We start from the raw sequence: 21,532 nt of genomic DNA on the forward strand, positions 1-21,532 counted from the left end.
TTTTTTTTGTAAACATGTCATTATTAACATTAGGAAGTTTGGCTGTAATTTATGGTGCCTTCTATTTTATAGGTTTGTTTAATGCTTTTGATGAAAATCGTGACAATCACATAGATTTTAAGGAGATATCTTGTGGGTTATCAGCCTGTTGCAGGGGACCCCTGGCTGAAAGACAAAAATGTAAGTGTGTTAAACATTGTGACAAAAATTACAAACTGTGTAGAGAGAAAAATCAGCTTTCATTCATGTAAAATTATCTGTGGATTAAGGCTTGAATTTTTATAACTTTGTCAGGTTAGCAAATATTAATCTCATACTGGGGTTTTACTGAGGTCACTCTAAGGAATCAGTCACCTCTTCTTTTTTTACTATGGAATAATTTGGGATCTTTGCTATTAACAGTGGGGTTGATTTTTCTGAATAATTTGCAACTCATGATAAATGAATCAGATCAGCTATGATGTAATTGAAAATTTTAAACATTTAGGAAATATTTTCTGCTTGAATTTTGTGTCTTACATAAATTGAGGCATAACTCATTTTCCATCACTGGCACAGATTAATATTTCATTGGCAAAATAAAACTTACGGTCAAAACTAATTTTATTAAATACTAAAATGATCTCTTTAACCTAACTAAAATGTTGTAGCATAATTTGTAAGCATAAGCACATTGCATTATTAATTCTTAACCATATTTGAAAATATGCAGTCATTTGTACTTAATTGGAATGTAACTCAAATATATTTACTGGGGACATTATCTCCATGTTTTTCTAAAATTTTCACAAATGTTGTATATTTTGGGTGTGCTGTTCAATATTTTTATCTTATTTAGTACTGTTGTACTACGATGCACTAAATTGATTATATTATGGGGATGTATGAAATAGATAATTTTTCAACTAAAAATTTAAATTTATTTTTTTATTTCCTGTTGTTATACTATTTCAAACTGGCTTTATGATAGATTGTTTCCATTACAATTTAATGTTAGATAAGGAAACTCAGATCTCTGCCTTTTTTTTTTTTTGAGACAGAGTTTCGTTCTTGCTACCCAGGCTGGAGTGCAATGGCGCCATCTCGGCTCACCGCAACCTCCGCCTCCTGGGTTCAGGCAATTCTCCTGCCTCAGCCTCCCGAGTAGCTGGGATTACAGGCACGCGCCACCATGCCCAGCTAATTTTTTGTATTTTTAGTAGAGACAACATGGTTTCACCATGTTGACCAGGATGGTCTCGATCTCTTGACCTCATGATCCACCTGCCTCGGCCTCCCAAAGTGCTGGGATTACAGGCGTGAGCCACCGTCTTTTTTTTTTTTTAATTTATTTTGGGGGACAGGATCTTGTTCTGTTGCCCAAGCTGGAGTCCAGTGCATTGGTATGATTGTAGCTCACTGTAACCTTGAACCCCTGGGCTCAGTGGATCCTCCCACCTCAGCCTCCTAGGTAGCTGGGACTACAGGCATGCACCACCAGGCCTGGCTAATTTTTTTTTTAATAGAGACAGGGTCTTGTTATGTTGCCCAGGCTAGTCTCTAACCTCTGGCTTTAAATGACTCACCCACCTCAGCCTCCCAAGGTGTTGGGGTTATAGACATGAGCCTCCATGCCCAGCTCTGCTTTTCCATTGAAATTAATTATTCCCCTAAAAAAAATTTTTTTTATGTCTTTGTTTGCTGATAAACTAATAGAAGTTAAACTAGAGTGATTCATTTGGAGTCACATAGCAAAGCACTGGTGTTCTAATTCTTAGCATGTTGTATATGAATTCCATTAGAGTTAAAATTGTTGGCTGGGCATGGTTGCTCATGCTTGTAATCCCCAGGACTTTGGGAGGCAGAGGCAGGTGGATCACCTGAGGTCAGGAGTTCAAGACCAGCCTGGCCAACATGGTGAAACCCCATCTCTACTAAAAATACAAAAATTAGCTGGGCATGGTGGCAGGCCCCTGTAATCCCAGCCACTCGGGAGGCTGAGGCAGGAGAATTGCTTGAACCCGGGAGGTAGAGGTTGCAGTGAGCCGAGAATGCTCCATTGCACTCCAGCCTGGAGACAGAGCAAGACTCCGTCACAAAAAACACAAGTTAAAATTGTTTTTGACAAAAAAACAAAAAACAAATATACTTTAGTTATACTGGAAAGGTAACATGGAAGTGGACTCTATTTATGTCAGTTTATAATACTTGATATCAGTAGGATATTTTAAACAAGAAACAACTCTGTTGGCCGGGTACGGTGGTTCACGCCTATAATCTTAGCACTTTGGGAGGCCAAGGTGGGTGGATCATTTGAGAGTAGGAGTTTGAGACCAGCCTGGCTAACAGGGCAAAACCCTATCTCTACCAAAAATACAAAATTACCTGGGCATAGAGGCATGTGCCTGTAATCCTACGTACTTGGGAGGCTGAGGCAGGAGAATTGCTTGAATCCAGGAGGCAGAGGTTTCAGTGAGCCGAGATCACACCACTGCACTCCAGCCTGGGGGACAGAGCGAGACTCCGTCTAAACAAGCAAACCAAAACAACAACAACAAGAAACAACTCTGCAATGATCAATTTTGAATATTAGAAATTAACTTAGGGGCTTGCATTACCTCCTAAAATCTTGTAAGGTATTGTAATATTTATTGTATAGTAACTTGGCCCTTTTGTTACAAGTTTGTAAGGAATTTAGTTTTAGATTTGGCTGAAGGTAGGGTCTTATATCTGAATAATGATTTAGAGAAATAGATTCATGATATTTGGGAAGTCCCACAAGTTCCAAGAACTATAATGACATAATATAGTTTATTACAGATAAGAACTGTTCCAGAATATATATACTTGCTTACAAAACAAAGTAATTATATAAGGGCAACTTCTCATAAAATGTATTATACCTCAGAATACAAAAACAATTTTCCTCCATAAGAGTTTCTTTTCATTAGTTTGCTTCAAGGTATTTGATGTTGACCGTGATGGAGTTCTCTCCAGGGTTGAACTGAGAGACATGGTGGTTGCACTTTTAGAAGTCTGGAAGGACAACCGCACTGATGATATTCCTGTAAGTTCTGATTGTGTATGTCTTGTTGCATATTAACTTCCAACAGGAAAATGGAGGGAATTTGTTTCATAAAAAGGAGAAAATAATTTGTTACTGCTTTTAGTTACTATATTATGCTACTCAAAATATTTATAGCTGAAGATGCAAAATTGGGAAGAGAGTTTGACTTAAAAAAACGTTTTTTTGTTTTTTTCTTCTTCTTTTTTTTTTTGAAGAAAGAAACTTAAAAATTCTTAAACTGAGCTATATAAAGTCAGAATGAAACCATAGGAAAATTATCTTAATTTTTAAAGCAAATATGAGAATCTGTCTGTGGTAATTATAAAAATACTTGAGGAAGGCTGGGCACAGTAGCTCTCACCTGTACTCCCAGTATTTTGGGAGGCCAGGGCAGGAAGATTGCTTTAGCCCAGGAGTTTGAGATAAGCCTGGGCAACATAACGAGACCCCATCTCTACAAGAAAAACAAGGCAAAACTTGCTCAATATATAGTAAACTTTAGCCACTGCATAACAAAATTAAAAGTATATCTACTCACTGTTTTCTAATTGCTCCTTTGGGTTGTTTTTAAAGGAATTACATATGGATCTCTCTGACATTGTAGAAGGCATATTGAATGCACATGACACCACAAAGGTGAGTCTAGGTAGAATTAATTCATCTTTTTTTAAAAATATCATGTACTCTGTTTGGAATGTATAGCTTATATACATGCTTGAATCTCTTCCTCATCCTCTCTACCAAGTACTTACCTGGCCCTGTGGGTAAAACACCTCCAAGTTATCTCTAAAGAGAGCCATTCCATCTTTAAGCAACTCTGAAGGGTAATATACTGTATATGAAAACATTTATTATAAGCCTGTGCTAGGCATTTTATAAGAATTATGTATAGACACATCCCTTGACAACTATAGCCTGTCATCTATGTTTCTTCCATTTGACTAAGTTATGGTAAGGCTAACCTTATATTGAGCAAAAGAAGTCAAACAAAAGAATATATACTATATGATTCCATTTATATGAAGTTGAAGAATACAGAAGCAAAACTAACAAATAGTGATAGAAGTTGAATAGTGATTTCAAGGGTGTGCAGATTAATTGGGAACAACCATAAGGATATCTGAGATGATGGAAATGTTTTTTCTATTAATCTGGCAGTACATATATTCTTTTTTTTTTTTGGGCAGAGTCTTGCTCTGTTGCCCAGGCTGGAGTGCATTGGCGGGATCTCAGTTCATTGCAACCTCCGCCTCCCAGCTTCAAGTGATTTTCTCACCTCAGCCTCCAAAGTAGCTGGGACTGCAGGTGTGTGCCACCATGCCAGCTTTTTTTTTTTATATATATTTTTGTACAGATAGGGTTTTGTTATGTTGGGCAGGCTGGTCTTGAACCCCTGGCCTCCAGTGACCTTCCCTCCTTGGCCTCCCAAAACACTGGGATTACAGGCATGAGCCACCATGCCTGGCCAGTACATCTATTCTTTTAAAAAGTTTCTTATTTTGGAGACAGGATCTTGCTCTGTTGTCCAGGCTGGAGTGCAGTGGTGGGATCTTGGCTCACTGCAGCCTTGACCTCCTGGGCTAAAGCAGTCCTCCCACCTCAGCCTTGCGAGTAGCTAAGACTAGGTGTGTACCACCATGCCCAGCTATTTTTTTTTTTTGTAGAGACCAGGTCTCACCATGTTGCCCAGCCTGGTTGTAAACTCCTGGGCGCAAGCAATCCTGCTTCAGCCTCCCAGAGTGCTGGGATTATAGTCATGAGCCACTGTGCTGGCCTAAAAAAATTTTTTTAATCGTTGTGATAAGGACCTCTCCTGTGTCCTTTAGTGGCAGCCATATAAATGAGCATATAATAGTAAAAATAAACACGTACTTTATAAAAAAAATCCTTGGCTTAGTAAGTTTGGTAACATTTATTAGTAATGTTATCATAATAGATTTACTCCTATAGCTTGCATTACTATGATGTCTGTGTGACCCTGTGAAATGGAAAATAAATTACCTGTATGAGACACATTTGCATACATTTGAGTCTTCCTACTGAAACATTGACATGTACCAACTAGCAGATTGGTAGGATCTATACCACAATGGTGTTATTGAATAGAAGTTTAGAATAAATAAAGAACATCAATTTTGTTTTTCTTTCTTCAATCACAATTTCAGAAGAAATTGTCATGAACCCTATTAACTGATTCTTAATAGAAACAAATAATAGAAATAAGTTTCAGCCTAGAGCTTTGACAATTCAGTGCCCTTTGTCCTCTCTCTGCCGGAAACTAAAGTATTGACTTCTATTTGAAGTGTATGAGAGCAAAAACTGGGAAAAATTTCTGTTAGAAAATTTCTTATGTAGAAATAAAATTTTGAACACCTTTTTTTCTGAGTATTTCATAAATAGGCAGGTATTTTTGCCGTCAGCTTTTATGTAAGGTGGAGTTTCTACTTCTTGCTCTGCTGTGAACTTTAAACAAGATCATTTAGTGTAACCATGATAATCAAATAGTGATAGTAGGCTGGGCACAGTGGCTCATGCCTGTAATCCCAGTAATCCCAGCACTTTGGGAGGCCAAGGTGCGTGGATTACCTGAGGTCAGGAGTTCAAGACCAGCCTGGCTAACATGACAAAACCATGTTTCTACTAAAAATACAAAAATTAGCCAGGTGTGATGGCACACATCTGTAATCCCAGCTACTGGGAGGCTGAGGCAGGAGAATCACTTGAGCCTGGCAGGTGCAGGCTGCAGTGAGCCAAGATCATGTCACTGCACTCCAGCCTGGGCAACCAAGTGAGACTCTATCTCAAAAAAAAAAAAATAGTGAAAGTTTAGGATAGAACTACCAATTTTTTAACCAAGCCTATTAATCATATTCACTGGTGACTAGATTGTACCAATATTACTCATTCTTTTTCTGACTGCCATCTCTTCTCCGTCTTATCTAATTCATCCATTTACTATTTAATGATACTCTATAGTGGCACAAGAGATAGAAATGTTACCCTTGGAGAGTTTGCAGTCTACTGGTAAAGAAAGACAAGTGTGATCAGGGCTATGTTAGAAGTTGAGGCTGGGCATGTTGGCTCTCCTCTGTAATCCCAGCACTTTGGAAGGTTGAGGCAGGAGGATCATTTGAGCCTGGGAGGTCAAGGCTGCAGTGAGCCATGATTATACCACTGCACTGAGTGACAGAGTGAGACCTTGTCTCAAAAAAAAAAAAAGTTTAGCACAGGGTATTATGGTGGGAATGATAGAAAAGGAACCATGTAAATTGAACTTTGAAAGTCCAGAAGATTTCTGCTGGGATGCAACACTTTAATAATTAGTTAATTGTGGTTAACAGAAGTAAAAAGTTGAAAGGCGAGTCCTAAAAGAGGTAACAACTAGGGGTAGAATAGAAGACATTATTACTTTATAGAACTGTACAGGAAAACATCCTGTGTAGTCCTAGAACTGCAATGACAGATTCATATACTGGAGGCTGTGGACCTAGATTGGGGCCGTATCTTGAAGGGCCCTGAGTACAAAACTCAGGAGTTGAACTGTATACCAAACTATGGAGAAATCTCCAAAAATTTAAGTAGAACAGAGCAAGTGATCAGCTGACACTGTTTTGAAAATCAAGGCCACATTTAAATGGAGGACATTTACAAATAAGACATATAGGCGGAGCACGATGGCTCATGCCTGTAGTCCTAGCACTTTGGGAGGCCAAGGTGGGCGGATCACCTGAAGTCACGAATTTGAGACCAGCCTGGAAAACATGGCAAAACCCTATATTTACTAAAAATACAAAAATTAGCCAGGTGTGGTGGCAGGCGCCTGTAATTCCAGCTACTCGGGAAGCTGAGGCGGGAGAATCGCTTGAACCTGGGAGGTGGAGGTTGCAATGAACCTAGATCGTACCATTGCATTCCAGCCAGTGTTTTTTATTCTATGGGAAGGACCTGGATACTCGAGAATACAAATCTGTGAGGAATAATAAATTAATTAATGTTAACTTGACCAATCCAGATTCACCCACTACCGTAAGTGTGAATTCAAACCCTTTCTTCACCAATTTCTTGTATACTTGATTTGGGAGATTGGCAGATCTTACATAGCCTTTGAGGTTCTTCTGTTGCCATGTTGCTAGTGTGATGTTCCTCTCTTCACAGCAACAGTTATCACACTGAACAATTTAGACATTCCAGCTAACCTAACATGTATATCTTTGGGACATGGGAGGAAACTGGAGTACCTGTAGAAAATCCATGCAGATGTGGAAAGAATATGCAAACTCCACACAGACAGCGACCCCAGTTGGGAATCCATTTTTTTTCTCATCAACATTATAACAAAATGATGTTGCATGAAACATTATTCAGGGACCTCTGTTGTACTGATTTGGGTGGAAAAAAAAGCAAAAACAGAAACCTCTTCATAGCATTTTCTCTATTATAAGTGAATAGGACAATTTTTGAAAAGTGATCATGATAAAGATTCTGTGATTCAGTGTTTGTCATAATCTTGTGATTTGCCTACCCCTCTCCCTGCTTGCTACTTTTCAAATGTGAACTTGTTTGAAAAAACAAAAATTAGGAGTTATGTTTTTCTTCCTTTCCCTTTAGCTTATTTCTCTGCCTAGATTTGGAGGATTTTCTTTATTTTCTTTTTTTTTCCCAAAGAGATGGCATCTTGCTATATTGCCCAGGCTCAAATCATGCTCCTGGGCTCAAACGATCCTCTTACCTCAGCCTCTGGAGTAGCTGAGACTACAGGATATGCCATCATGCCCAGTGATTTTCTTAACTGTTAAATCCCTCACATGTCTGTCATTTGATTATAAGACAGCTGATCTATACACTTCACTGATTCTGCAAGTCAACATTTTTTTCTCTTTAGAAAACAATGTGAATATATATATTTTCCTTGTTAATAGTGCAGACTGCCACCAATATATTTGAGGCATAAAAGGAAGCGAGGACAAATAATGTTACTTGAACATCTTTATTGATTTAGTTATCTAATTCTTTTAAAGAAAATGGACAATATTTCCTACTGTGTTGATAAAATTCACCTATATTTAGTGAATTTTACCAACCATATATGATTAAACCATATATGTTTGCAATACCACAAATTATAAAATTTTGCTATTGAATGCATTTAGGGAAACATGCAAGAATGAGCTTGAACTAGTTTACCTTCTGTATTATAGGGGAGTTAGGAAAGTAAAGAGGAAGAAAATGCTTTTCTGTTTAGTCAACCTTTAGATCAGTATTAACATATCTGAACAAAAGTCATATCAAGAAAGCCAATAATTATAATCATGTTGATTTAAAATCTTATGTATCATATGTAATGAAAAGAGAATATATCAGTATCATTAAATAATGAAAGCTAAAAACATACATATGTTGAACACATAAAGTAACAAAGGTTATATTTTTGAGTGACAAGAAAAATATATGTATGGCCATGCCAGGTGGCTCACACCTGTAATCCCAGCGCTTTGAGAGGCTGAGGCAGGTAGATCACAAGGTCAGGAGTTCAAGACTCCTGACCTGTAACCCCAGCTACTCATAACCTTATTCGGCCTGGCCAATGGTCAAACCCTGTCTCTACTAAAAATACAAAAAAATTAGCTGGGCGTGGTGGTGGATGCCTGTAATCCCAGCTACTCAGGAGGCTGAGGCAGTGACTTACTTGAACCCAGGAGGCAGAGGTTGCTGTGAGCTGAGATCATGCCACTGCACTCTAGCCTGGATGACAGGCGAAACTCCATCTCAAAAAAAAAAGAAAAAAGAAAAACATATGTATATGTAATTTTTGGTACACATTGACATGACAAAAATGTTGCTTTACTCAATTTATAAAAGTAATATATTGTAATTTGGGGAAATATAATGTAGGCACTCATCTTGATATATATATATATATTAAGCTTCTTCAAATATTTAAGAATTCTTTTAGTGTTCCAGATATTTCTAAGATCTTAGAAAATTGTTTGGATGAAAGAGCATGATACAGAGAGTCTGCTTTTTTTGTGTGTTGTTTTGAGACAGAGTCTTGCCCTGTCACCAGGTGTCAGGCTGGAATGCAGTGGCATGATCTTGGCTTACTGTAACCTCCGCCTCCCGGGTTCAAGCAATTCTCCTACCTCAACCTCCCGATTAGCTGGGACTACAGGCGCACGCCACCATGCCCAGCTAATATTTTTTTTTTTGTATTTTTAGTAGAGATGGGGTTTCACCATGTTGGCCAGGATGGTCTCAATCTCTTGACCTCATGATCCACTGGCCTCAGCCTCCTAAAGTGCTGGGATTACAGGCGTGAGCCACCGAGCCCAGCCAAGAGTCTGTTTTTTCTTTTCAAAATTAATAAATAGTGACCAGGTGTGGTGACTCACACCTGTTATCCCAGCACTTTGGGAGGCTGAGGCTGGAGAATTGCTTGTGGCCAGGAGTTTGAGAGCCTGGCCAACATAGTGAGACTGTCTCTACAAAAAAATTGGAAAAACTTAGCTCGTTGTAATGATGTGCACTGGCAGTCCCAGCTACTAAGTGAGGCTAAGATAGGAGGAGCCCAGGAGGTTGAAGCTGCAGTGAGCCATGATCTGTGCCCCAACCTGGGTGACAGAATGAGACTCCCAACTCAAAAACAAAAAAAAGTTTTTTGTCTGGGCACAGTAGCTAGGTATGGTGCTTAGGAGGCTGAGGTGGGAGGATTGCTTGCACCTGGGAGGTCAAGGCTGCATTGATCCATAATTGTGCCACTACATTCCAGCCTGGGCAATTGAGCTAGATCTTGTCCCAATTTTTTTTTTTTTTTTTTTTGAGATGGAGTTTCGCTCTTGTCACGCAGGCTGTAGTGCAATCGTGCAATCTTGGCCCACTGCAACCTCTACCTCCTGGGTTCAAGTGATTCTCCTGCCTCAGCCTCCCCAGTAGCTGGGATTACAGGTGCCTGCCACCATGCCTAGATAAATTTTGTATTTTTAGTAGACACAGGTTTTTGCCATGTACGTCAGGCCAGTCTCAAACTTCTGACCTCAAGTAATACACCTGCCTCAGCCTCCCAAAGTGCTGGGATTATAGGTATGAGCCACCACGCCAGGCCTCAAATTTTTTTTAGTAAATATTTCATTTTGTTTACCCATGAACTTTTGTGGTTTTTCCATACGTAAGCCTTGAAGCAGATATAATGTAAATTATTTCCCGGGTCTTATTAGAGAAAGATTATCAATGATAATTTGCTTTGCTACCTTGACTGCTTGAACAGAATTCCAAATGGCATTTGTATAAGTTTTGTCACTTTTTAATTTATACTAGCTGGCTTACTTTCCAGGTAAACACATAGCAGCTACTGTAAATTACTGTTTCGCTTTCAGAAACATGACTAATATAAGTTTAATAAATGAGATTTAAGTCATATGATATTTTAAAAATGAGGATTTTCTTAACATGATTATCTCTGTTTCAGATGGGCCATCTTACTCTGGAAGACTATCAGATCTGGAGTGTGAAAAATGTTCTTGCCAATGAATTTTTGAACCTCCTTTTCCAGGTATGTTTAAGGTAAATTACAGCAACAGAGGGTAGTAGTACCAGTATTTCTACATCTTTTTCATCATATAGTAGCCAGAGTTGTTGTTTGTCTAGGCTGTAAAACCAAATATTATTAAAAAACAGAACTATACATTACCCATCTGAAAGATGGGTACTTGCTGAAGTTTCTCAGAATTGTCACAGAAAGTGGAATGTAGATATAGCTCATTATAGAGCAGTACGTAGGCATTTAGAGATTAATATAAATTGCAAAAAACATCATAATTTGCTAGTTTCTTCATTATTGTCTTTTTTAAAGGCCTTCTGTGTAATAAGACCGACCGGAAGAATTTTTTAAAAATAAATAAATAAATGGCCTTTCTAATAAAGACAGTATGCACAGAAAGATGAATCATAAGGAGGTAACTTTTCTTTTCTCTCTTCTTTTTTTTTTTTTGAGACAACATCTCGCTCTGTTGTGCAGGCTGGAGTGCTGTGGCATGAGCATGGCTCACTGTAGCCCTGACTTCTCAGGCTCAGGTGATTTACCTCCCAAGTAGCTGGGACTACAGGCATGCACCACCATGCCTGGCTAATTTTTGTATTTTTTGTAGAGACAGGTCTTGCTATGTTGCCCAGGCTGGTATTGAATTCCTGGGCTCAAGCAGTTCTCCTATCTCAGCCTTCCAAAGTGCTGGGGTTACAGGAGTGAACCATCATACCCAGCCCAAGTTTTTCAAAGTACACAGTCTCTCTGGTTAATAGATCATTAAAGGTATGAGGCTGTTTCCTAATTTTATTCTTTAGACGGTCCAGGAAACATTGAAGTGGGAAGGAAAGCTACCAGAAGTGAACACTAAGTCATAGAGCTTGACAGATTTTTAACTATTGTTCTAGTTAAAGTCTCTTGCTCTGATTTTTAAAGGTAATTCATATTTTCCCATTTTTATAGTTATTCATAAATATTTAAGTTGATTTAATAGTGGTTATTTTAGTTTCTTCTTATTTTATTTTCCTTTCTTTATAAAAGCAACCCCTGTGAAGGTCAGAATGGTTTAGTAAGTTTATGTGTGTCATGATCTACCATGTTAAATAAAGAATAACTTGTCTGCAACACAGTTATGTTGGAATGAATGGAAATTGGTGTCTTCCTGAGAGCTAATGACTAAGTTTTATATATTTAAAACATACAAAACCTGATAAGCCTGTATTATCCATTTAAATCAATTATTTGCTTTATTACAAGTTCTAATTTTAGCATAGATTCAAATTGATGGCTTTATAAAATATATGTGAAAATAATATAAATCACTGCTGTCAACACAATAGTAGTAAATTAGTCAACTATTTTTATTTATTTATTCATTTTGATATAGAGTCTTGCTCTGTCGCCCAGGCTGGAGTGCTGTGGTACAATCTGGGCTTATTGGAACCTCTATATCCCAGGTTCAAGCGATTCTCCTGCCTCAGCCTCCAGAGTAGCTGGGATTACAGGCACGTGCCACCACGCCCAGCTAATTTTTGTATTTTTAGTAGAGATGGGGTTTCATCACGTTGGCCAGGCTGGTCTTCAACTCCCGCCTCAGCTTCCCAAAGTGCTAGGATTACAGATAGGAGCCATCGTGCCTGGCCTGGTCAACTATTTTTATCTCATTTTAAATAATATCTTCAATAGTGAGTTCTGTAGGCTTTTAAAAATTATTATTATTAAACTATTGTTACTTTTTAAAGTAACAATCTCATATTCAGTGTACAAACTTTTTATATGAACAGTACATGAACATATTCAATGTACTGCTCGTGTACAGTTTACAGTTCATGTACTGTTCATACACAGGCATTCAGTGTACTCTTATATTCAGTGTATGAACATTTTGGTCACTTAAGTTTGTGTCTGAGTCATCTTGTAGCTCTCACAGAGTAAAGCATTTTGACTTTTGGTATTGCCTTTCATATTTTGTCATTCTTATCAAGGACTTGGAGTGGCACTATTTTTGTGACTCTAACTTATAAATAAATATATACATTAGACTTGCTTATGTGTATGTTTCCAACATTTTATTCTGAAAAGCTGAACTTTTTTTTTTTTTTTCAGAAAACACCTAAATTTTATTGCATTTTACTATATGTGCTTTGTTACATTTTCAGTTATGCTCATATGTACAATTAATATATGCAATTAATATATGAGTAAGCTGACAGTTAATGCTAAATTGTTTTTATTTTCTATCTGTGTTTTAAAATTGATAGAATCAGCTTGTTAGATTAGTGATACAATATTGAATTATGCTTTTATTTGCCAAAATCTTACACATGGCTGAGTGCGTTGGTTATTTAAAATCTAGCATATGCAAATGTCAGTAGAATTATTCTGAAATCTATTCCTAAGGTAGTATCTTCTCCTTTCCCTTGTTCTTCCTTCCCTTTCTCTTCCCTTCTTACCTAGTGATTTGAAAGTTAGCCTCCATTGGAATGGCTTGTTTAAAAAAAGCAAACGAAACCCCAAAACCACAAGGCTAAAGTTAAAATTTGCTCAAGTGAATCATTGATAATTCATGAGTTGAAAGCTGTTGCTAATTCAGTTTCCCATTTAGAAAGTGGGTCTCATGCAGAGAATGTGAAACGTTATGTAGTTAATAAACTTTGATTTACCATTTTTTTCCCTAGGTATGTCACATAGTTCTGGGGCTAAGACCAGCTACTCCAGAAGAAGAAGGACAAATTATTAGGTAAATTTGTAGTTTCAGTCTATGTATTTTTCATTATATAGTTGAAATTTCAAATACTTGAGATATATTGGTTACTGAGGAACAGCATGTCCCATTTTAATGTAATCATTAACTAGTTCCCAAAAATAGTTACATATTGAAATATTTTTGTTAAAGTACCTTCCTAGGTAAGAGAAGTCCCTTATCTTCTCTAGTATCTAGGAAGGTACTTTAACAAAAATATTTCAATATGTAACTATTTTTGGTACTGTAGATTAATTAAGAAATTAAATTCTATTTAACATTAAAATTGAATACTAACTTTGATTTTTTTTTAAATAAGATAAAAGGTAGCCAGTTTTCTTTAGTACAAAAATACTTTGTTTATTGTTGGAAAAATTGGAAAATAGAGCTAAACAAAAAGAAGCAAAGAAAGATTTTACAGATAAGTGCTGTAGACATGTTTAATATTCATATAAACATATGCCCACAATGATATGTGTAAAATTTATATAAAAATGAGAATATTCTGAAATACCTATTTTATTCCCTGCTCCTGTTTTCACTCTAGATCATATAAAATGATACTTTTATATATTAGAATAAAGCCTTCTTTGCATGTAATTTTAAATGATTGGCCAGCAGCCCTGTTTATCCTCTATTATTCTTTTTAATATAAGCATATTGAACCAATTTTGTTTTGAAAGTCTCTGTGTCTTGGCTTAAGGATAAATTATTTAACATTAAATATTATTGAACCAATTTTGTTTTGAAAGTCTCTGTGTCTTGGCTTAAGGATAAATTATTTAACATTAAATATTCTGGTTATATTTAAAAAACAAAGGTATGCATATTTTATGCCTATATCAATTTTTAATATCTAGAGTGTCTTTCATTGTTTTGTGGTATTGCTATTATGCTGCACATTTGTGTAGATTCAGAAATAGGACTGAATTTCTAGTAAACTTTGCTTTTGAAATAAACTCTCATTAGGTACCTTGTCACTTGACTTTTTCTTAAAAGTATTGTGCATACAAACTTTTCAGTAGTTTCTTCTAGCTTGGCTTTCTGGATAGACAGGAGTTTACTGAAATAGAGTTGTCTGGAATACCTCATAACAGGATTACATATTCAGCATTTAAACAGGACATGGCAATTAAGACATAGATTAAAGTAGTAGATATATTTTCCAGGTTTTAAAAATGGTTCTTTCTTTCTTTTTTTTTTCATAAGTGAAAGCAAGTTTATTAAGAAAGTAAAGGGGCCAGGTATAGTGGCTCATGCCTGTAATCCCAGCACTTTTGGAACCCAAGGCAGGTGGATTGTTTGAGCTCAGGAGTTCGAGAACAGCCTGGGCAATATGGTGAGACTCTGTCTCTACAAAAATACAAAAATTATCCAGGCTTGGTGGTGCACACCTGTGGTCCCAGCAACTCGGGAGGCTGAGGTGGGAGGACTGCTTGAGGTCAAGGCTTCAGTGAGCCAAGATGATGCCATTGGATTCCAGCCTGGGTGACAGTGTGAGACTGCCACAAAAAAAAAATAATAATAATAATAATAAAGGAATAAATTTGTGGCCACTCCACATGCAAAGCAGCTTGGTTATTTCTTAAAGAAGATTAAGCAAAATCTATTTGTTTTAATGTTGCTATCATAAAACTCTAGTCTCATGTAGTTTTTGTTTTTTTTTTTGTTTTTTTTTTGTCTTGGCTTTTTTGAGATGAGGTCTCCCTGTATTGCCCAGGCTGGTCTTGAACTCTTAAGTTCAAGAGATCCTTCCACCTCAGCCTCTTGAATAGGGGGGATTACAGGTGTACACCACTGTGCCCAACTTTTATGTAGTTTTAAAAATACTCATACTCAGAAGACTCTCTTCATATTCTTGACTATATTGTCTTGATTGTCTCTGGTTTTTAGCTATTATAAGATTTTAAAATATATTGACATGTAGAAATGAGATATTGTAAGGACATACATACAGGCTTTTGTGTGGCTATAGTGGCTAATATTTTTTCTTACAATATTATAATCTAATTTGCTATAGTAATATATTCTGAAGTAAATATCACTTAGCATAGATAGGAAGAATGCTGTGTAACCTGTATTTACATTTATTGGCTTATTTTGCAACTACTCATAGCATCCCTATTTTTAAAAATAAGGTTGATATAATCTTATATTTTCATAGAAATTTATTCTTTGCAAAATATGTGTAGTTACATTATCTCATCTGGTCCTTAGGATAACTGCATGAAATTAGTGTCTCTTATTTTGTAAAAGAGGAAACTGAGATTTACAGAAGTTGAGAAATTTACCTAAAATTACATAGGACTGGCAGAATCAACTCTAGGACATCTTTCATTGAAAACATCAATAATCTGCTTTTTGGTTTTTGTATTTTTTAATAAGTCTGGATTTAAAATTGTTGGTTCCAAATTCATTTATTTCATCTATGGGTTTTGTTTATTTGTTTTTAGTTTTATTTTGTTTTGCCTTTATTTTTACTTATAAAAGTTCATTTGGCTGTGTGTATCTGTTATTTTTTTAAGACAGTGGAGTTCTGCTTGTTGCCCAGGCTGGAGTGCAATGGCACAACCTTGGCTCACTGCATCCTCCGCCTCCCAGGTTCAGGCGATTCTGCCTCAGCCTCCCATGTAGCTGGGATTACAGGCATGCGCCACCATGCCCAGCTAATTTTGTATTTTTAATGGACATGGAATTTCTCCACCTTGGTTAGGCTGGTTCCAAACTCCAACCTCAGGTGATCCGCCTGCCTCGGCCTCCCAAAGTGCTGGGATTACAGGTGTGAGCTACTGCACCTGGCTGGCTGTGATAATTTTTAAAGGATTATTCAGGTTGCTTCCTATGCAATGAGGGGAAACAAATATTTGTCTCTAACTTACAGTCAGTATGTTTTAAAAAAAATAAGTATCATGATTTCTGGAATGTCCAAGTGAAGATCTTAGTAAATCCTTTTCCCCAAAAGTACTTATGAAACTGGACAAAATGGTCAAACAACCATTTCAGGGCTCTGGAAACTGAACCAAATATATGCAAGAAATTGAGAAGCATTTATTCAAGAACTACTAATCCTTGGTGAGAATAATGGAAATGTGTGGTAATTTAACCAAGAACAGCTTTCGTTTCCTCCCATCTAGCAAGTCTGCATGATAGTTCTACCAGGCCAAGTCAGAATGAGCTGACATTCTGATTCATGACTTGAAGGAGAGCAGGAATAAATGCCTATCCAATGATATTATAAAATAAACACATACCCTCATGGCGGTAAATAATGAGGGAAAACTGGCATCACCACCTTGGGAGTAGGATACTGGTTACAGGAAGCAGCAGACTAATAACAGAGAAGTCAAATTTTTTTTTTTTTTTTTGAGACAGAGTTTCGCTCTTGTTCCCCAGGCTAGAGTGCAATGGTGCAACCTCCGCCTCCCAGGTTCAGGCAATTCTCCTGCCTCAGCCTCCTAAGTAGCTGGGATTACAGGCACACACCACCATGCCCAGCCAATTTTTTTTGTATTTTTAATAGAGATGGGGTTTCACCATGTTGACCAGGATGGTCGTGATCTCTTGACCTCATGATCTACCGCCTCAGCTCCCAAAGTGCTGGGATTATAGGCGTGAGCCACCATGCCCAGCTAAACTACAAATTTAAAAACCAAAAAAGTGTTTCAAAATAATGACTGATGCTATACCCCAATGTTCTCATTTTCTACCTGCACTCACCATCACTATCTACCTACAAGGTCCAGGAAGTCATTTGCCTACTTTTATTCCTTCAGAGACACCAAAGTCCATGTTTCCCAATTAATATATTTTACATGTGAAAACACATTAATAAACTCTGCAAAATGGGAAAAGGATGAGAAAGAGTGATGAGAAGATTCAGCAACAAAAAAACAAAGCACATGCTGCCCAAGTGCTTCCAGAAGTTCCTGGTCCACAATGTCAGGGAGCCAGAAGTGCTGCTGATGTGCAACAAATGTGCTGAGATTGCGCACAGTGTTTCCTCCAATAACTACAAAGACATTGTAGATAGAGCAGTCCAGCTGGCCATATGTTTATGTTTATTAAAACATAAAATGTTTAAATAAAACCATAAAAACTGCAAAAAAATAAAGAGTACCAATAGTAGAAATTACATAGGTAATAATAAAAGGCAGTATAAATATACTATTATTTTTTACTGGTTTAAAAGACATTTTATATGACAATGATTGTAAAACTGTGTTGTTCCCATTACATATAAAGATGTTATGTGAGTGGCAACAATAACACAAAGGTAAGAGTAGAGGATGGAGCTATATTTGAGCAAAATTTCTATATTTTACTGGAATAAATCAATATCAGTCAAACAATTAGACTGTGTTTGCTGGGTGCAATGGCTCATGCCTATAATCCCAGCACTTTGGGAGGTCAGGGCAGGCAGATCACTTGAAGCCAGGAGTTCAAGACCAGCCTGGCCAACATGGCAAAACCCTGTCTCTACTAAAAATACAAAAATTAGCTAGGCGTGGTGGTGCGTGCCTGTAATCCCAGCTACTTGGGAGTCTGAGGCAGGAGAATTGCTTAAACCCAGGAGGCAGTCGTTGCAGTAAGATGAGATAGCACCACTGCACTCCAGCCTGGGTGACAGAGCAAGACTCCATCTCAAAAATAATAATAATAAGGAAAAATAATGTAGACCATTTAAGATCCATATTGTAAACCCTACAGCAATCTCTAAGAAAATGATTCCCCAAAAGAGTTTTATTTTAAAAGGATTAAAGGCCAGGTGTGGTTGTCTTACACCTGTAATCCCAGCACTTTGTGAGGCTGAGGCAGGCAGAACGCCTGAGGTCAGGAGTTTGAGACCAGCTTTGCCAACATGATGAAACCCCATCTCTACTAAACATACCAAAAAAAAAAAATTAGCCAGGTGTGGTGGCGGGCACCTGTAATACCAGTTACTTGAGAGGCTGAGGCAGGAAAATCGCTTTAACCTGGGAGGCAGCGGTTGCAGTGAGCCAAGATTGCACCACTGAACTCCAGCCTGGGAGGCAGAGCGAGACTCCATCTCAAAAAAAAAAAATGCCAGGTGCAGTGGCTTAAGCCTGTAATCCTAGCACTTTGGGAGGCTGAGGTGGGCGGATCACCAGGTCAAGAGATCGAGACCATCCGGGCCAACATGGTGAAACCCTGTCTCTACTAAAAATACAAAAAAAAAAAAAAAATAGCTGGGTGTGGTGGTGTGCGCCTGTAGTCTCAGCTACTCGGAAGGCTGAGGCAGGAGAATTGCTTGAACCCGGGAGGCGGAGGTTGCAGTGAGCTGAGATTGTGCCACTGTACTCCAGCCTGGTACCTAGTAACAAAGTGAGACTCTGTCTCAAAAAAAAAAAAAAAAAAGAAAAAAGAAAAAAAAAAGGAATTAAAATGTTACCTATTTTAATTCCTAGAAAATACCTATTTACCACAAAAGAAAGAAGTAGAGGAATAAATGGAAAGACTTCATACATAGAAAACAACTAAATGGCAGACATAAATCCACACCTGTAATTACCTTAAATATAAACAGATTGAACAGATAATGAAAAGCCAGAGATTTAGACTGAATTGTTTTTTAAAAATCCAGCTGCTTGAGATTCAAAGGCACAAATAGGTTGAAAGCAAAAGAATGAAAAAGGATAAAACCATACAAATATAACCATAAGTAAACTGAAATCACTTTGCTGTTAGGAAAAAAAAAATGGCTTTTAGATTACAGAAGACAAGTTACTGAAGCCAGAGAGATATTTTATTATGATAAATGATGATATATGCACCCGCCAACAGAACCCTGTAGCCAACAACAGCAGAATACATATTCAAATGTGCACAGTGTTGTCTAAGACCACATACTAGCCCAGCAGTTACTTAGCAGACTATGGCTTATTGGCCAACTTTAACCCACTGTCTGATTCTGTACAATCTGCAAGCTAAAAAATGTTTTTGGCTTTTTAAGTGGCTTACAAAAAACCAAAAGGGGATAAATATTTTGTGACACCTTATAATTATGTAAAATTCACGTTTCAGTGTGCATAAATAACATTTTACTAGAGTACAGTCATGCTCATTTAAAACTTTGGAGAAGGGAAATTCCTCAGTCTAAAAAGTATCTTGAAAAAGACACAGCTGACATCATACTTAATGGTAAAACACTGAAGCCTTTTCCCATAACATCAGGAAAGGATGCTTGCTTTTGCCATACTTACCAACGTTGTGTTAAGAGCTTCATGCTAGTTAAATCAGGCAAGAAAAGGAAATAAAAAAGGCATCCAGAATGTAAAGAGAAAAATAAAACTGTCTATAATTGCAGATAACGTGATCCTATGTTTAGAAAAAGAATTCACAGAAAAACTGTTAGAATTAGTAAAATGAGTTCAGCAACTTGACAAGATACAAGATGAATAATTAAGGAATCAATTGAATTGCCAAGTACTAGATGGAATAATTCGAAAGTACAATTAGAATGAAGACAACAGCTCCATTCACTGTATTGTCAAAAGAAATCAAACCCTTGGAAACAAATTCAACAAAAGAAGTGCAAGATTTGTGCACTGAAAGATACAAGGCATTGTTGACAGAAATTTAAGAAAATCTAAGTAAATGGAGATAAATGTCATGTTCATGGATTTGAAAACTTAATGTTGTCAAGATGGCAATTTTCTCAAATTGATCTATGGATTCAGTATACTCCCAATCAAATCCCAGCTTTTTTCTATAAATTGACAAGCTATTCCTAAATTGTATAGGGAAATATAGAGAACTCAGACTAGCCTAAACAACTTTCAAAAAATGACAGAAAACGGAAGACTTAAAACTTCCTGATTTCAGATACATTAATCAAGTACTGGTATAAGGAGATTCATAGAGATCAATCAAATGAAATTGACATTTCAAAAGGAAACCCTTGGCCAGGCTCAGTGGGTCATGCCTATAATCCCAGCACTTCCCGAGGTGGGCGGATGACTGACGGCAGGAGTTTGAGATCAGATCAGCCTGGCCAACATGGTGAAACCCTGTCTCTACTAAAGACAAAAATTAGCCAGTCATGGTGACACATGACTGTAGTCCCAATACCCCTGAGGCTAAGGCAGAAGAATCACTTGAACCAGGAGGCAGAGGTTGCAGTGAGCTGAGACCACACCACTGCACTCCAGCCTAGGCAACACGGTGAAACTCTACTTCAAAAAAAAAAAAAAGCACAAGGAAACCCTTTTATTTGTGGTCAATGATTATTTTTTAAAGATGTCAAGAAAAGGGCCAGGCACAGGGCTTACACCTATAATCTCAGCACTTTGGGAGGCCAAGGCGGGCGGATCACGAGGACGGGAGATCAAAACCATCCTAGCTAACATGGTAAAACCCTTTCTCTACTAAAAATACAAAAAATGTGCCTGGTGTGATGGCTCACGCCTGTGGTTTCAGCTACTTGGGAGGTTGAGCCAGGAGAATCACTTGAACCCGGGAGGTGGAGGTTGCAGTGAGCCAAGATCATGCCACTGCACTCCAGCCTGGGCGACAGAATTAAGACTTCATCTCAGAAAAAAAAAAAAAGTTAAGAAAATTCACTAGAGAAAGGACTGACTTTAAAAATAAAAATGGTGCAGGAGGAGCTGAGCACAGTGATTTAGATGGCCAGTAGTTCCTTCCAGCTGCTCAGTAGGCTGAGACAGGAGGATCATTTAAGCCAGGAGTTCATGGCTTTAGTGAGTATGCAGTGATCGCACCTGTGAATAGCCACTGCATACCAGCCTGGACAACATAGCAAGACCCTGTCTCTTTGAAAAACAAAACAAGGTACAGGAGAAATTGGATATCCATATGCAAACAGATTATTTTAGAACCCCCTACCTCACACTATGCTTAAAAATGTATCCAAACTGGATTCTATAGACCGTGTGCAGTGGTGCATGCCTGTAATCCAGCACTTTGGGAGGCCGAGACGGGTGGATCACGAGGTCGAGAGATCGAGACCATCCTGGTCAACATGGTGAAACCCCGTCTCTACTAAAAATACAAAAAATTAGCTGGGCTTGGTGGCACGAGCCTGTAATCCCAGCTACTCAGGAGGCTGAGGCAGGAGAATTGCCTGAACCCAGGAGGCGGAGGTTGCGGTGAGCCGAGATCGTGCCATTGCACTCCAGCCTGGGTAACAAGAGTGAAACTCCGTCTCAAAAAAAAAAAAAAAAAAAAAATTAGCTGGGTGTGATGGCAG

General features: G+C 37.7%; 1 protein-coding gene across 7 annotated transcripts in view; it reads left to right on the top strand.

Moving 5' to 3' along the window:
- Positions 1-21,532, top strand: part of USP32 (ubiquitin specific peptidase 32) — a 248,828-nt gene that overhangs the window by 152,576 nt on the left and 74,720 nt on the right. For all 7 annotated transcript variants that reach the window (XM_035300720.3, XM_035300721.3, XM_008996980.5 and 4 more), the window contains 5 exons: positions 73-180; positions 2,931-3,046; positions 3,620-3,682; positions 10,509-10,592; positions 13,241-13,302. In XM_035300720.3, coding sequence (XP_035156611.2) covers positions 73-180; positions 2,931-3,046; positions 3,620-3,682; positions 10,509-10,592; positions 13,241-13,302 — 433 coding nt within the window. The remainder of the gene's footprint in view (positions 1-72; positions 181-2,930; positions 3,047-3,619; positions 3,683-10,508; positions 10,593-13,240; positions 13,303-21,532) is intronic.

This window comes from Callithrix jacchus, chromosome 5 (genome assembly GCF_049354715.1).
Source record: "Callithrix jacchus isolate 240 chromosome 5, calJac240_pri, whole genome shotgun sequence".
In the NCBI taxonomy this organism is placed as follows: domain Eukaryota; kingdom Metazoa; phylum Chordata; class Mammalia; order Primates; family Cebidae; genus Callithrix; species Callithrix jacchus.